Source organism: Lemur catta, chromosome 11 (genome assembly GCF_020740605.2).
Source record: "Lemur catta isolate mLemCat1 chromosome 11, mLemCat1.pri, whole genome shotgun sequence".
In the NCBI taxonomy this organism is placed as follows: Eukaryota; Metazoa; Chordata; class Mammalia; order Primates; family Lemuridae; genus Lemur; species Lemur catta.
The window spans coordinates 33,145,380-33,162,901 of NC_059138.1; the positions used below are offsets into that span (position 1 = coordinate 33,145,380).

The following is a 17,522-nucleotide window of genomic DNA, read 5'->3' on the forward strand; positions in this document are numbered from 1 at the left end:
AATTCCTCAGCTTGGTCTCTGGGTAGTATCGTTGAGAAATGGAAAAATATAAAGCACGATGACACTTCACTGGCTGAATAATTGTCCGGGATGCAGTGTGCTCGTGCAGCTTTTGTCTGGCTTTAATGATGGAAATGAACTTTCTGCAGACTGAGGCTTGCTTCTGTGCCTCTCTGGCACCACGTTGCAATGCACAGTTCACACAGTCCAGGGAAATCGTCCTCCCAGACACGGGTCTGCAGTGTCAGGGACTACAAGAGAGAATTTTTAAAAGCAATTCCTTCTCCTTTTTTTTTTCTTCTTTGGCTTTTTAATCTTCCAAATTAGAAGAAGGGAGAATGTATATATTTCCTTAAACAGCTGAAAGCAACTTTAAAACTCACTAGAGTTTTTTACCTCGGGAAACATGCAGTCATGGTTTTGTTTTCCTTTGTTATTTTCGGACTTGTCAATTAATTCTCCCCAGTGGCTATAATGAAAACTTGAGCTGAATTCTTCAATGAGAAAATGTATGTGAGCAACATTTCTAATCCCAATGTTACACTGACAGTCTGCAAGGATGCTTTTTTTTTTTCATTGTCTAGCCCTGTCCTTCAGAAGTTCATTTGCATCTTTAGTGTTCTGACAGGGGTCGGAACAGGTGAGGCACGTGCTTATACCAACAGGACCGGGTTCATCAACACAGTCACCATGTCTCTGCAGAATGGATTATCTGTGGTCCTGACAAGGACATACACAGAGCTCTTTTTGAGGATCACCGAATGTAATCACTGCCAAACTCATTTTGAAATGGGAAAAACTTAGAAACAGATATTCTCTGCTCATCTTGCTATTGTGCAGACAGATCTCTAAGTTGTCACCTAGTGTGAGGAGGAGACCTGCCCATGTGCTTTCAAGCCATCAAGAGGTCCTCTGGACTCTTCCCTGGGGTTGGGGTTTGTCATTTAGCCTTTATTTCTTAGAGTATCTGATTTCTCCCTAAGAAAAGTCATTTTCTGGGAAGCTCCACCACTGCGAGCCACAAGCCAAATAAATGACTTTGAGGGGTGTTTCATGGTCTGGTCTCTGAGCCTGTGAGAGGGACGAGAGCACCAAAAATACTCAAATCAGTGCTCCCCAATAGAAATACAATGCAAGCCACAAATGTCATTTTGAATTTTCTGATACCCACTTTTAAAAAAGTAGGAAAAAGTGGTGAAATTAAGTTGAACAATATACACTATTTAAGCCAATGCATCCAAAAAATTATCATTTCAATAGGTAATCCATATGTAAAAACTCCTGCTGAGTTATTCTACACTCTGTTTTTCAACTTCTTTGAAAACGGGTGAGTCTTGTACATTTACAGCATATCTCTTTCCAGCCAAGTCATATTTCAATTGCCACAAGTGGCAGCAGTTACCCTGTTGGACAGCCCAGCTTTAAACATCTTAACAGACTGTGTGTGCAGCCGGGGCCTGGGCCGTTGCTGGGTTTCAGAGGGTCTGAGTTTCCATCCATCAGATGTCCAGGAGCAAAGCTGGCTGATGTGTCAGGAACATCATGGAAGGTCTGCCTGCCCTCCCCCAGCCCTGAACGTACATTCTTACTCTAAGTTTGTGATTCTTTCTGGGCAAAAGATTTTTTGCCTCTATCATGACCTCCCTATTTTCTTCCGCACCTGTACCCTATTCCCCTGGGGTCTTGTGTCTATACAGCAATTGGTTAAATTGTCATTCTTTGTTAGGGAACCCATCATCGATACCTTCCGGTGCATTCACTTTGAGTAGATCTTTGAAGCTTCTAATTCTAAAAAGAAGTAAGCAAAAATAGTGCAGTGTCAGAAACAGAAAATCAAATACTTCATGTTCTCACTTGTAAGTGGGAGCTAAATAATGGGTATGCATAGACACGCAGAGTGGAATGATAGACATTGGAGACTCCAAAAGGTGGAAGGATGGAGGGGGGTGAGGGATGAAAAATCACCTGTTGGGTACAAGATACACTATACAGGTGATGAGTACACTGAAAGCCCAGATTTCACCACTATGCAATAAATCAGTGTAACAAAACTATACCTGTACCTCCTAAATTTATTAAAATTTTTTTACAATGGTGGAGTGATGGGGGAGGAAAGGATTGAGTTTTGACAGTAACTTCAAGATTTATTTATTTTACAAGTATTATTCAGATCAAGCCTCTCTTTTCTTTGGTCTTTAGGCCATAATTCAGTTAAGTCACATTTCTATTTGGTCAGAGTTGACTGGCTAATGATTTACAGGCCTGGGGTAAGGAGAGTATTATAGACATGTTTGCCTTATGTTTAAGAAAGTGAGCAATTTCGTTCTTTCAAATATAAATATTATTCTTTACTACTTACTGATGGAGAAATATACATCAACAGATGTAGTTGAACTAGCAATAATCCTACTTTGGGAGAAAGTAGGTGGGAGCTAATAAGATATGATTTGATCTTCTTTAAAAATATATCCTCAATCTAACCAAAACTCACCGCCCTCCAATCCAAGTCACTAGGCCTCCATACCATATAGGTACAACCACTTAGCTTATACCTGAACCCTTGGTCATGCAAGGGGGTGTTGGTCTTTCAACCAACGAATGGCACAGTAACTGGAGAGAGGTAGAGGTTAAGGTTTTATCGTTCACCCCAAGGTTGTATCCCAGCCCCAGATAAGAAGGGGGAGGGGCTGGTACCTCCCAAATTATGAAGTCTACAGCCCCCGCCACCCAAAGGTGTAGGAGTTTCCCCAACTGGCTCTGCCAGATCTCCACATGGTGTCCCTTAGTGGGACAGGCAACAGGGACCCACACCCCATCCTTCTCCTGCGTCATTGCAAAACTATTCTGGAAAGCCTGTCATGGGTGCTCTTGTATCATTTGCCCTTGCTTGATTGTCATAAGCAAAACATAAACAGCTGCCCCCCAAAAGAGTTCAATATTTCATAGAACTCTTCCAAGCACAGAGCAAAACAAAAATGAAAACAACAAAAAATAGAGAAAACACTGATGGATTTTACTGAAATGTGTGAAAAATCTGAAGTGTGGTATTGGTTAATTTTTCAGCCCATGCATGCATTTCCCCTGTTGTGGTCTGCTTCAGTCTCCAGGTAGCTGTGAATCTTCTCCCCATCCCTTACCCCTCCTTGAGGGTGTGATGAGGTAACAGAAGCTTGGGTGTGGGGGGCACCTTGTATTAGTTTCCTGTGGGTGCTATAACAAATCAACGCAGGCAAGGTGACTTAAAACAACGCATTTGTTATATCACAGTTCTGGAGGTCGGACGTTGCATAGGTCTCACTGGGTTAAAATCAAGGTGTCAGCTAGGCTGCATTTCTTCTGGTGGCTCTAGCGGAGAATCTATTTCCTTGCCTTTTCCAGCTTGTGGAAGCTGCCCATGTTCCTTGGCTCATGGTCACAAATCGCTCCAACCTCTGCTTCCCTCGTCACATCCCCTTCTCTAATTCTGACCCTTCTGCCTCCCTTTGTTAAGGACCCTGTGGTTATATTGGACCCACTTTGATGATCCAAGAAAATCTCCCTATCTCAAGATCCTTAATTTAATCAAAGTCCCTTTTGCCGTATAAGGTAACATATTTGTAAATTCCAGGGATTGGGGCCTGGATGTCTTTGGGATGGGGTATCATTGTTCTGCCCCCTGCAGGCATACAGGGCTATCCCTGTGTAAATTTCCTCCTAGGTTCCCTGGTGGTGGTTTTCTGACTCATACTTGAATATTTATAATGACCGAGAACACATCATCACATCATCTCTTAAAAGGACTTCTTTCATTTTGGACTAGTCTCCCTCTACCTCCTATCCATTGGTTTGAGTTTTTCTGCTTGGGACATCAACATTTTTAAATTCAATCAACTCTCTTGTCTTCCCGTGATCGGTTCTGAGTCCTTTTTCCGTACTGATTTTGGTCTGGATGAGACCATTTGTGTCTGGCTGTGTCCTGAAAATATGGTCCCTAGAATTGAGATCAGTATTTCAAGACTGGTCTGACCAGTGCAGAATGGCGAAGGACCGTCTTGGCTCAAGTCACTTTTGGTGATGAAGGATTGCACTAGCTTTTCTGATGGCCATTCTCAGTCTGTTAAATTATGGTTTTTTTTTTTTGTTTGTTTGTTTATTTTTTTTATTTTTTTGAACGCTTCACGAATTTGTGTGTCATCCTTGCGCAGGGGCCATGCTAATCTTCTCTGTACCGTTCCAATTTTAGTATATGTGCTGCCGAAGCAAGCACTGTTAAATTATGTTTTTTCATGGGTAAAGTAGAGCTACTGATAATACCTTGGAAACCTTTCTTAATCTCTACATTTTCATTTCCTTATCTGTAAAATGGAAATGATAGTACCTTCTTATAAAGTGGATATGAGAATTTAATGGGACATTCTATTTCTAGCACTTTGCAAAGTACCTGACACATAGCAGGTACTCAATAAAGTGTCCTGCTGCTGCTGTTACTGCTAAGACTGCCACTACTGTTGTCGTCGTCATCATCATCATCATCATCATCAATAGTCTAAGTTCACAAAAACCCTAAGGCACTTACACATTTTATTTTGTTTCTTAACTAAAGAACAGAAAATTTTCTTTTTCAGTTTCATAAATCTTAACAAATATCCAGTACATATGAAGTACTAGACTAGCCCTGTGGCTGTGTACAGTGGTTTATAGGATGTGGGGATCACGCACTTGATGCCTTTATCCAAGGCATTCATACGACAGAATCAAGGATCAAGGTTTTAAGCAAACCTCTTGCCTGTTTAGGTCAAGCCTTTAATCAGCTCATCTGACTGTAGTCACTGAACTCTTCTGAGTTTGTTCCCACTGTTATGGCCTTTATCTTGTCTGCAATGATATTTTGAAAAGCCTTCACATGTATGAAGGCTTCCCAACCAGTGGGCCTGCTAAAGAGAAGGGAGCTTTGTGCACATCAAATTCACAGAGTAATAAATTTGGGAGGTGTGAGGTGTTAATAAACATTGTCAGGAAAATAGCTTTTCACACCAGTGCTATGACTCCATTTCGTACTCACTTCATGGTTTCTCTCTTAATTACCCAAGGTGCTTGTTTAACACCATTTGGGCTTATTAGTTTTCTCCAGAGTCAACCTCAAGTGTATTGATTTTAATTAGCACTTGTTTCAACTTTATCCTTTGCATATTTTGGCAAAGTGTGGCACTTGCAGCATTGGAACATAGCAAGCTGCAAAATTCCTGGGGAGAGGCATATGTAGAATGCCATCCAGGAGAAGTGTTCTTGTCATGTGTTCTCTTGTCAAAGAAGTCTTGTTTTAGTCTCAAAGAGTTGCAAATGATCAAAAGGGTTATGGGGATAGTGACAGTTAAGGAACAGAAAAGTAAAACATTTTTAAAGTGTTTTAATAGATGCCTGTGTTATATTCCGGAAGTTCTTTTGTAAGGCACAGGACAGCAGAACATAACAGAGTAGTCTTGTCCCTCCTGCCGCCTCTCCTGTCCCTCCATCTGCCTTTTCAAAAACACAGAAACCTGAGACTCAGAGGTTTCTCTTGCCCTGTCTAGACTGATATCACACAGAGTAGCAGAAGCAGAGAAAAACTAGAACCTAGATCTTATTCTGATTGTCCTGTGACCCTACAGCACTTAGGTGTATTTGAATTCAGAATGTCTTTTGTAAGGAAGAAATAGAAGAATCTAGCTAAGTTATGAGCTAAACAGGCTTTGAGGATTGGCTTGAGAAGCTAACACCTTTTTTAACCTTATTCCTTTGTCAAACAACCATAGCTTACTCAGATCTCTCATCTTCTCACGGGGCTTTCTCTCGTTACCCTGCTGAAAATTTTAACTCACCCTCCATCCTCACTCAATGCTCCCTACCCTGCTTCTCTGTCTTACTTTTATCCACAGCACTTACTATCATTCAACATGTTATATCTTTTGCGTATTGACTAAAGACCTACCACTACTAGAATGTAGACTCTGTGGGGAAAGGATTTTTTTTTTTTTGCTTTGTTCACTGCTGAATCCACCTGGCCTATAATAATAGTATCTGACACATAGTAGGTGTTTAAGAAATAGTTGTTGAATGAATACAGGTACATGGAAAAAGAATGTTGTGATACTGGCAGTACATCACCCCACCTTTCATCCTTCAAAGCACTTTCCAAACCTGCGTCATCCCCCCTTATTGGAGCCTGAGTGGCCATGTCCTTCCAGTAGATGAGAGTGGAAACCACCCTCCCAAGAAACACTTACTCTTCATTTTGCAGGACAGTAAATCCCTATGTGGCTTAGACAAGGTAATTACTCATTATAAGAAATTCCTAAAGTAAAATCCCCTGTAGCTATGCTTCCCATTAATCAGTGCATACTTGATAGTTTATTTGTAAACAGAGCTACTTATCATGTGTCACCTGCTCCAAGAAGCAAAAGAATTTTGCTGCTGTTAGCCAGCATCTTTTGCTCTAAAGGACCTTGATTTGAGTGTCTATTTTTCCCCTGCCAAATCTGCTGGTGGGAAATGCATTGTCAAGAATTTCCTCCCAAACCTCTCATTGAGCTAGCATGTGTGCGGTCCATTAGCGTACCAATTCCATTTGTTGTTTGTTGAAGTTGGTTGAATCAGAGGACAAAGTTGGTGCGTTTGCTGTTCATTCTGTAATGGAATTGTTAAATAAATAACATTAAGGGAGTGTGCATACTAAAAAATATATATAGTAATAAAGTGAAATGGGCTATAAAAATCTAGCCAACTTATAAAAATTGACTGAGCCATTCCCTAAAAATTTTTCAAAAAGTGAAAATAGTTGAAATAAACTTTCAAAAATATAAATATAATTATGAATGTATTGAAATGTGTTGCGTTTCTCCTGGACTTCTGGGTTCACTGCCTTCCCAAGTTGGTTTGTATGACCTGTATAAGAGTACTAGAAATTCATAAGCCAGAGACCTCTGTAGCAATTGTTTCCTCTAATGTGTGTTTTATATATTCTTTGTAAAGGGTGATTAAGATTTAATTTTTTTTTCAGTACTTACTCAGTTTCTCTGTTTTAGGGCCCATCTGTTTCCTTGTAGCCCGGGTCATTCACAAATGATGCCATCATGAAAAAAATGGTCTTTATGGAGGAAGGTGGTTAGGCACTTTGCTATTCCTCCATGCTTTTAAAGAGCTGGGATACTTTCTCGTACACACTTTGGTCAGGAAGTTTTATAAATCTCCCAATTGTAGACATAATTGTATATTTATTTTTCCTTCTAGTGATTTGCTTTCTTATGGGGAAGTTTTTTATTAGAAAACAAAGAGTATTACTTTTAGTTTTCCAAATGTTTGAAATCTATGTTAAGTGAAAGAAAATTCAACCTTGCCATCTCACCAACATTTACCTTCAAAAACTTTCCAGTAGCACTTTGTTGACTTATTTCTCACTTAACTACTACTCACTACTTCTCCCAAATTAATTCTTACAGGAAAGGTAAAAGCATGCTGTTAGCACATTTGCCTAAGTTTGCTATTATAGTTGGCATCAAATTTCTCTTTTTTCCTTCTTGCAGAATAAGAAAGGAATAAGAATAAAAAGCATTCAAGTTGTAGCAATCACCAATAGAGAAAAAAATAGGTGGTATATTTATGTACAGAATATATCCGTTTGAATCTAGGGCCTTTCTCGTTTTTTTATTGCTCAGTGGTATGAAATAGTAAGCTGAGTTTGTATGACTGAATTATTCTACATCTGTGTTCGTAAAATGCTAATATGGATTCTTCCAGCAGTGAGATCATTTTGTCCATGAATTTTGGAAAAGATTTAAATTGTAATTGTACCCTTTGCAGTCCTATTATTTTATTCCATTTAGGCATTTCTTCTATTCTAAATTGCTGTAAAGTAATGAGACTGGTTTCTACGAGCCACCCCTGCTAGGCTGTCATTTTGTATCACACCTCATAAATGAAATGAGGGAAATACTGAAAAACGGTAAGACTTGACAACACCTTCTACTCAGTCCCAGTATTCCCCTCCTAGATGTACATGTGTGGTATTGCTAATTTAGACTGGCAGAGGCTGGCTTTGATTCTTCCAGATATCGGCAGTGAGGGCGAAGACCCTTTTATGAAAGTACAAATAGATTATTTAAAAAAATACTGTTATACATATGAAAGTACAATTACATATAAAAGTATAAACATAAAAGTACATAATTTTTTCTTGATAGAACACTTTATTACATTTCTTAATATATATGTATATATATATATAACGTGGTTTTCTTTCCTAATAGGTGAAATGAGGAATGATTTATATATCACCATAGAAAAGGGAGAATTTGAGAAAGGAGGAAAGAGCGTGGCCAGAAATGTGGAAGTTACAATGTTTATCGTAGACAGTAGTGGCCTGCCCTTAAAGGTACGTTAATACCGGATATTTTTTGGTAAAACAAGTCTAAATAGTTGCTTTGGCTTCATCTTTAATGTGATCAGTTAATTTCTGATTGGCAGTTTTTTCCTATCTTATTTTTCTTCTCCACACCTGTGTAGTTTTCTCTTTTTATTAATTCATTAAAATGCCTCTCAGAAAAGAAAGAAGAAAAACAAAAAGGCTTTCAGATTTTGTTTAATTAATTACATCAACAGTTTTCTTATAGCAGCTGTTTTTTAAATGCAGTATTTTTTCATTTGTTTCCCTTTCATCTGTCATAGGTTTGGAGATGAATGCTTTTTCATTGGCAACTGGTTTTTTTAAAAAAAAAAAAACAACAAAAAAAACCCCAAAAAAACTATCACGTTTATTCCTATGTATTTTCATTCTGACCAAAACCGGGCATGAAGACCGGAGTACTACTTACTAATTGGGGTGATAATAGCAGGTTCCTTTATGGAGGAAGTATTTTTTGTGAGCCCCTTCTTGGTAGAGAAGTAACCATTGCCTGCTCAAATAAGAGGGTTGGCCCTGGGGCTTAGTAAGTCACCACTGAGGCACAGAACAGGCTTTTGACTGCGGCAGGTTGGCAACTTTGCCACATAGCTGGGCTCCAAATGGAGCGTGCAGAGTTGCCCGTCTCCCACACGTTGCCCCGGCCCACCCTTGGCACAGCAGACCCTGGGACACCGGCGTCAGAATGAAACAGACAGGCACCCCGCTGGGCAAGAGCAAGTAGAGAAACGGCGAGGCAAAGGACTGGGAGGTCATTTCACATGCAGTGGTGTGTGGGGCGCAAGTGGATGGAGCAAAGTGACTGCTCTGCCTCTTTCAAAAGAACCTTTCAATGCAGCTGTGTTTGACCAGCGTGTTCGCTTTGTTAGGACTTCATCTCCTTCGGCGCTGGAGAGCCACCGGCTAGCGAGTACCACTCCTTTGTGCTCTACCACAACAACAGTCCCAGGTGGTCTGAACTGCTGAAACTTCCCATCCCCGTGGATAAATTCCGGGGCGCACACATCCGCTTCGAGTTTCGGCATTGTTCCAGTAAGTGTTTGCTGGTATCCACTACGTGTCTTTGTTGTGTCGGGTAATCTGCTTACTAAGGTGTGAAGACGGTATGGGCTGATCTGCAGGAAGTGTGTGACAAATGAGAGACGTCCAGGTGAGAGAAATGAAGGTAAGGGGGTCCCAAGAAGTAAGTGGACTCATTTAAGAGCCAATAACCTCTATGGAAACATTGAGGAAGGAGAAAAATAAATATAGAGGAAATTTAGGTTTTCCTTAAATTGATTACTTGCATAAAAATCAGTTTGTCACAGAAAGGGGAGACACAGCATTAAAAACTGGACTGCTTCTGGTGGTCTTAGGCAACACTGACCAGTATGATATCTCTAGGAGCTGATCAGACAGGTCAGGGCTTTTCTGGGCCTGTGAAGCCTTTGGTAGGCTCAGATTTATATCATGTATCTACATCACTATACAGACTCAGGCAGTATTCGAATGAGGATTAAATAATGTTAAGCAGAAAAGGACTTAGAGATATGAAGTAATTGCCTCATTTTACAGATTTAAACAACCCAAGGCATAGAAATGATATAGGATTTGTCCGTGTGGACATTGCTATCAATAAAGTTGTGATTTCTTGATATCTCTGTTTTAATTCTTTTGTACTCATTACCACCTCCTGAAGCCCCCACTCCCTTCCCCTACCAACCGCCAGCCCAGGGATCTTCTGCTGTTCCCTGTGTCGCTGACTGTGTCTGAGACCCTGCCTCGGAGTGCACCTTGTGTCTGGTGAATCTTGCTTTGGGAGCAGTCCAGCAAGTGAGAGCTCCAAGAGAATCACATTATAGGAGAAGCACCAGGCTCCTCTCTGGTCTGGAAGGAATAATGCTTTGCCAAGAGATATATGGCGACTTCATCTGAGTGATGTTGTAATTCACCCAAGGTTCAGGCAGAGGAGGACTTTGTTCATTACTGGAACTATGGCATATTTCAGATTTGGCTCAGGGAGCTCCATAAATTATGCTTTTGTGGATGTTTCAGAATGCAGGAAGATGGCTAGCAGAGCCTTATGATTCTTCCACATTCCCAGAAGAGTTTCATGTAAAGGACTTGAAGTAGGAAAACATAAAGGGCTTGGAATGGGGCCATACTATTCCTTCCACCAATTCTTGCTATAAATTCTCACTTGGGCCTAGTATGAGCTTTGAGCTTTAAGGTAAGAAACAGATGGAGGAAAATAAAGGTGAAACAGTAGAAAAAGGGAGAATGCATTTGGAGAAAATTATTATAATTCACAACTTGGAAAGCAGAATAAAGGCTATTTTCAATAAACAGAGTTCTGTTAGAATTCTGCCTCTCATCCTTGTACTTCAAACACTGTTCACAGGTTTGGAGTTTTTTTTTAATGTTCATTACTAAAATTTAGAAGAAACAACAAAGTGTAAAGAAGAAAAATATCCCCATAATGCCACAAACTACAAATAACCATTGTAATCATTTTATCACATGGGCTTCCTAATATTTCTCTGTGTTCATATATTAATTCAAAAATATCATTCATGAAGCATATATTTATTGAATACTCACTATGTGCCAACCACTTTTTGGGTACTAGAGATAGATTTGCAAACACAACAAAACAGCTCCTCTTGCAGAGCTTTCATTCCAGAGAGGGAAGTCAGATAGCAAATGAGCAAATAAATACATAATATATCAGGTGGTGAGTGGTAAGTGTGGTGAAGAAGACTTAAATTGGGGTTAGGGGATAGAAAGTGATGTTAATGTGTTGCTATTCTACACAGGGCAGTCAGGAAAGACCTCTCTGATAAGGAGACTACAGAAGTGAAGGCCTGAGCCCTTGGGGTATCTGAGGAGAGAATATTTCAGCCGAAGAGAACAGTACAAAGGACATGAGGTTGAAACATGCTTGGCATTTTCAAGGAATAGCAAGCAGGCCAGAAAGGTAGCAGGGGAGGCAGATCTCATATTGTCTTTGGCATCACAGTGAGGACTATGGATTTTATTTGGCGTGAGGAGAGCCTTTAGAGGATTTGAGCTGAAGATAAATCTGGCTGCTGTATGGATAATAGATTGCAGGTAGGCCAGTTGGAAACAGTAAGACCATTGGGAGGTTTTTTTAGTCCTCCAAATGAGAGATTAAAGTGGTCTGCTTTAGAATGGTAGAGGCTCAATTCTTTTTTTTACAGAATATTGACAGATTAGAAGTGAATGAAGGAGAAAAGTAAAGGATGACCCAAAGATTTAGGCCTGAGAATGAAATGGTCATCTAATAAATCAAGAAAGACAATAGGAAGAACCTGTTTGGGGAGCAAAAATCAAACATTCCATTTTAGATGCGTTAAATCTGAGATGTTTGTTAGGCAAGATATCAAATAGGCAGTTGAATGAGGTCCAGGTTCGACACTTAATCTTGAGAATGAGAAGGTATAGTTCAGTAGTTGGTCTGCTGTAAATATTTAATAACCAGCACTTGGATAGGGGTAGCCCTGAACGATAGCATTTGGTGATTTCCATAGTGTAAATACTCTCACCGTGGCCATTGTCAAGCTACCACCACGACATCACTGAATGTGGAGTTGGGGAAAGATGTGCCCTCTAAGCACTATGAGCGCATATGATCTAGCTTCAGCACATCATTGATTTTAATGGTTTTTTAAAGCCTGAGACTGGATGAGATTCCTAGATAGTAAGTTTTGATAGCAAAGGGAAGTCCAAGGTTGGATTTCCAGGGCATCACCACATTTAGAGCTGGGATAAGGAGAAAGAGCCATTAAGGGGTAATAAGAAGGAAGAGCCAGTAGACTGAAGGATAGTCAAGGAAGAACAGAATCCAAGAGGCTAAATGAAGGCAGTTTTTCAAGAGAGGACTGATCAGATGTATCAGGTGCCAGAGATAAATCAAATAGATGAAGGCAGAGAAATTGTCATTTGATTTGTCATCATGGAAGCCACTAGATCTGATAAGTGGTTTTAGTGAATTTGTGGTGATGAGCATGAGTTCAAGAGTGAGATGGAGGAAAGGAAGGTGAAGCAGTGAGTAGAGACAAATCTTCGGGGAAGTTTTGCTGTAGAAAATACAAGAGCTGTGTTGATGCATAGGAAGACTCAATATTGTCAAGACGTCAGTTCTTAACTGGATGTATAGATTCAATGTGATCCTAATCAAAATCCCAACAAGGGATTTTTGGGAATATCAAAATGCTGATCCTAAAGTTCATATGGAAAAGCAGAAGACTCAGAGTAGACAAGATAATATTGAAGGAGAAGAACAAAGTTGGAGATCTAACATTACTCAACTTCAAGACTTATTATAAAGCTACAGTAATTGAGGTAGCATGGTCTTGGGAAACAACAGACAAATAGATCCATGGAACAGAGTAGAGAGACTAGAAATAGACCCACTTAAATATAGTCAGTTAGCTGATCTTTGACAAAGGAGCAAAGACAATACAATGGAGGAAGATAGTCTTTTAAACAAATGGTGCTGGAATAACTGAACATTCATTTGCAAAAAAATGAAGCTAGAAATGGACCTTACATTCTTCCCAAAAATTAACTCAAATGGATCATGGAACTAAATGTAAAATGCAAAACTATAAAACCCCTAGAAGATAACATAGGAGAAAATTTTGGTCACTTTGGATTTGGCAGTACAGCACCAAAGGCATGATCCATGAAAGATAGAATTGATAAGCTGAACTACATTAAAATTAAAAATTTTCTGGTCTGTGAAAAGCACTGTCAAAAGAATGAAAAGATAAGCCACAGATTGGGAGAAAATATTTACAAAAGGCATATCTGATAAACGACTGTTACACAAAATATACAAGCAACTCTTAAAATTCAATAACAAGAAAATGAACAACTTGATTAAAATATGGGCCAAAGACCTTAACAGATACTGCACCAAAGAAGATACACAGATATAAATAAAGCTTATGAAGAGATGCCTGCTATCACTTACCACATGTCATCAGGGAAAACAAGAACAGGATACTACCACACACCTATTAGAATGACCAAAATCCAAAACACTGACACCACCAAATGCTGGCGAGCATGTGCAGCAACAGCAACTCTCATTCATTGCTGATGGGACTGCAAAATGATACAGCCTCTTTGGAAGACAATGTGGTGATTTCTTATAAAAATAAACATGCTCTTACCATGTGATTCAGTAATCATACTCCTTGGTATTTACCCAAAGCAGTTGAAAACTTATGTCTACACAAAAACCTGCACATGGATGTTTATAGCAGCTTTATAATAATTGCCAAAACTTGGAAACAACCAAGATGCCCTTCAGTAGATGAATGGAAAATTAAACTGTAGTATATCCAAACACGGGGATATTACTCAGCACTAAAAAGAACTGAGTAATCAAACCATGAAAAGACATGGAGGAACCTTAAATGCATATTGCAAAGTGAAAGAAGCCAATGTGAAAAGGCTACATACTCTGTGATTCCAACTATATGACATTCTGGAAAAGGCAAAGCTATAGAGACAGTAAAAAGATCAACGGTTGATGTAGTACACAGAGGATTTTTAGGGTAGTGAGACTATTCTGTGTGAAACTGTAATGGTAGATACCTGTTATTATACATTGTTCCAAACCCATAGAATGCGCAACACCAAGAGTGAAACTTAATGTAAACTATGGACTTTGGGTGATCATGATGTGTCCATGTAGTTTCATCAGTTGTAACAAATGTACCACTCTAGTGGGGGATGTTGATTGTGGAGGAAGTTGTGCATGGGGGGGCGGGTAGGGGTTATATGGAAAATCTCTGTACTTTCCTCTCAATTTTGCTGTGAACCTAAAACTGCTCTAAAAAATAAAGGCTATTTAAAAATAGAAGAAGCATATAGGAGCGCTGAGAAATGGGACAGTAGCCATAGTAGAACATCAGGTGATGTGAAATTTTTTTTATATACAATGGAGCTTCTGAAGCATGTTTATTTGGTGGAAGTGATTCAGAGGAGAGGAAAGACCATGATGTAGAAGAGAGAACGGACAACTCTAGGAACAATGTCCTTAGGGGAGAGGAGCATGGACTGCAGTGCACAGAGGAGGAGTTGGCCTCAGGTAGGAGCGTGGACAGGTCAGGACAGTTCTGGGTACTGCAGGAGGACACTGATGCAGGTGGGTGCGGGAGCGTGTGGGATCTCTCTACACATCTGAGAGTAAGGAGGGTGCCAAGGTATTGGAGACTTGAAAAGGGAGGAGAACGAATGAAAGAATCATCTAGAAAAGTGGGAGAGTGAGTTGATTAGGTAAATGTAGAAAGATTGCCCAGCTCAGGACCCGTTTGCAGTTAGTGTGCATTAGTTAAAGTGAAATCAGTCTAGTCTGGCGTGGAATAAACTGCAAGTTGGATTTAACCAGGTTGGAATGTTACAATGGAAGTGTGGAAGAGTGAAGGGGTTGAAGGTATTTACAAGGAAGTGACTAGAATGAAATATCCATGGAAATGGGAATCAAGAGAGAAGAGGGAAGAAAGTTGATGAATTGTAGGTTCCAGAAGGCAGAATTGTTAGAGTAGGGTACTAGAATGAATTGGAAAAATTAGGAGGTAGAATCCATAAATTTAGGGCTTTTGTTAGTAAAAGGGGATCATATTGTGCATACTGTATATAACAGTCCATCAGCTTATTAATCCTGATCTAATAGCTCAGGGCAAATGATCATGTACTTTAAACTTTGCTATTTATCTTTATTTTATAACAGAAGGCAAATTTGGGGAAACTATTGCTTTGTTTCTTATCTTCGCTAATTTTATTCATTCTGGAATTTTTATTCTTTTTGTCTTTCTGAATTGAACACTGCAAACCACATCAAAAAGATAAATAGTCAAAGAAACTTAGGAAATTATTTCTAAATAAGTCTTCTCCTCTAAATCATAAGATCCAGCACTGTCATCGATGTGAAAATCTCTTCCCAGACATCTTTTCTGGGATTTTTGCTTAACTGTAACAAACATTAGTATTTTCCCAGTTTCTCTGTGGGTTGAAATTAGTGATTTTAAAAGAAAGTCCTTTGCTATAATCACATTTTAAGGGATGTCCTCATGCTAGGGGACATCCCTGAAACACCAGCCACCCAGAATTACTGAGTGAGGTTCCACTTCTGTGTGGTTAAATGCCAGGACCAATCATGAGGGAATGATGTGTTGCTAAACCTCTTGTCTGGTCTTCAGGGTCACCGTATCTAACTCCTCCAGCCCAGCTCTTGCTGCATCCCAAAGCTGAACTTTTCTGTTCAAGTGTAACACTCCACTGCCACACTCGTGTGGGAAAGAATAGCTGTCCAGTTTAACAGGCTGCCGGCCCTGCAGTGCTGCTCCCTGCCCATCTAAGTACAAGCAGAGAGTCAAACAAACAAGGTTCTGTTAATGCTTTCTCCATTTTTGGAGAAAAGAAGCTTAGTGGAAAGAACTGGAATGGTACTTAAGAGATCTACAGCAAATTACCTAACATCCATGATCTCAGTTTCCTTATCTAGAAATAATTGCTAATGATCCTTGGCATCTCTAGCCATTGTAATGCTTAATTAGACATCTGAAAACCTCATTGCCTCTTTCCGGCTTCCAGTGCTAGTACAGTGAGCTCTTATTAAACTATAGTTTGCTATTCCTATCATCTTTCAGTGGGCCGAACTGATTCCAAGGAGGGAGCTTCCACGGGACTCGCTGTCCTCACACGTGTGGAATGGGGAAAGTTCTGTCAGGGATCAAGGCAGAGCTTAGAGATCCCCCTTCCATGGGTTGTTAGCAAAACATTGCATTTCTCACTCATTCATTCACTTAACATATATTTCTTGAAAACCTACTATGTTCTTGGCACTCTTTGAGACAATAAAATAAAGCAGAGAAGAATCCTGCCCTCAGCGGTGCTTGGGGTGAAAAGAAGAAATAGACAATCAACAAATTTTTTTAAAAAAATTTCAAGTAGTGAGTCCCATGAAGAAAATTACGCAAGAAATGTTAGTTTTAGATTAGGGGGCAAGAATATGGGTTTAGAGACTGGCTACTTTCGGTGGATGACCTATCATAAAAGCTGCTTTCCATTGTGTGGAGGGAGCTGGGGTGCGGGGATGACATTTCTTGATGCTCATGATTCTTGACAAACTATGTATCTGAACACAGATGTGCAAGCATGCACTTGAATAAGCGAGTAATTCTTTTTTTTATTTTTCCTTTCACAGCAAAGGAGAAAGGAGAGAAGAAGTTGTTTGGTTTCTCTTTTGTGCCCCTGATGCAGGAAGATGGCAGGACTCTTCCAGACGGCACTCATGAGCTCATCGTGCATAAGGTAACGTCAGTCAGATATTGGTGATGGGCAGGAAAAACAGGGCTGAATTATTAACTCACCATATTTTCACTTTGGAAAAGAGAAAAAAAAAATGAAAAGAATACTCTTGTATGGTTGTTTGCAAGGAGAGTATCTTTTTGAACATGTTGTTTCTACATTCTATGTCATATTCTAAAACATTTTAGAGAAGATTTATTTTTTCATCTTAATTTAGGGGTAGATATTTGGGTAGTTCTGTATGTTGCTCTTAAATTCTTTCTGTTGCTATGATAGGATTAAATAAACCTTCCAAATAAATTTTTAAGTACTGCATGCAATGTGTGCTTTCTTATTTAGATCTCTATATCCCCAGAGGTAAATTTAGCAAGGTCAGCATTACTTTTTTTTTTTTTTTGATCTGCTGCTGTTCTTACTAAGCAAGCAGAGAAGTGGCTGCACTTTGTCATGACGACTTTAGCAATTGTTCTTTTAATCAGGAATCGTCATAAAAACATTTGGAACAAAATATACCGTGGTAGGCAACAAAAAGAAAATTCACAAAGCAAGAATCCCATAGAAATTCTCTGAGAATACTAGTACTAATGAAGTATAGAATAAAAATATATTTTCAAATTACATAGGCAATTTGCTTCAAAATATTCCTTCTTTGCATTTCTCCATTTCTGTAACCTTGTGATGGCCAGGCCTTTATTAACTCTCACCTATGCTAACTGGTCCTGCCAGGCTAGATCCAGGTTCCACCCAGACTTTAGGGTCACCCAGCTAAGATGCAGATCCAACC

At 39.5% G+C, this 17,522-nt stretch overlaps 1 protein-coding gene and 1 non-coding gene across 5 annotated transcripts in view; one reads left to right on the forward strand and one right to left on the reverse strand.

The window, feature by feature from the left end:
- DOCK4 (dedicator of cytokinesis 4) overlaps positions 1–17,522 on the forward strand; it is a 408,336-nt gene that overhangs the window by 253,198 nt on the left and 137,616 nt on the right. For all 4 annotated transcript variants that reach the window (XM_045565153.1, XM_045565154.1, XM_045565155.1 and 1 more), the window contains exons 14-16: positions 8,262–8,386; positions 9,283–9,445; positions 16,635–16,741. In XM_045565153.1, coding sequence (XP_045421109.1) covers positions 8,262–8,386; positions 9,283–9,445; positions 16,635–16,741 — 395 coding nt within the window. The remainder of the gene's footprint in view (positions 1–8,261; positions 8,387–9,282; positions 9,446–16,634; positions 16,742–17,522) is intronic.
- LOC123647807 lies at positions 4,140–4,246 on the reverse strand. Its single transcript, XR_006738347.1, has one exon. It is a non-coding gene; the product is annotated as a U6 spliceosomal RNA (small nuclear RNA).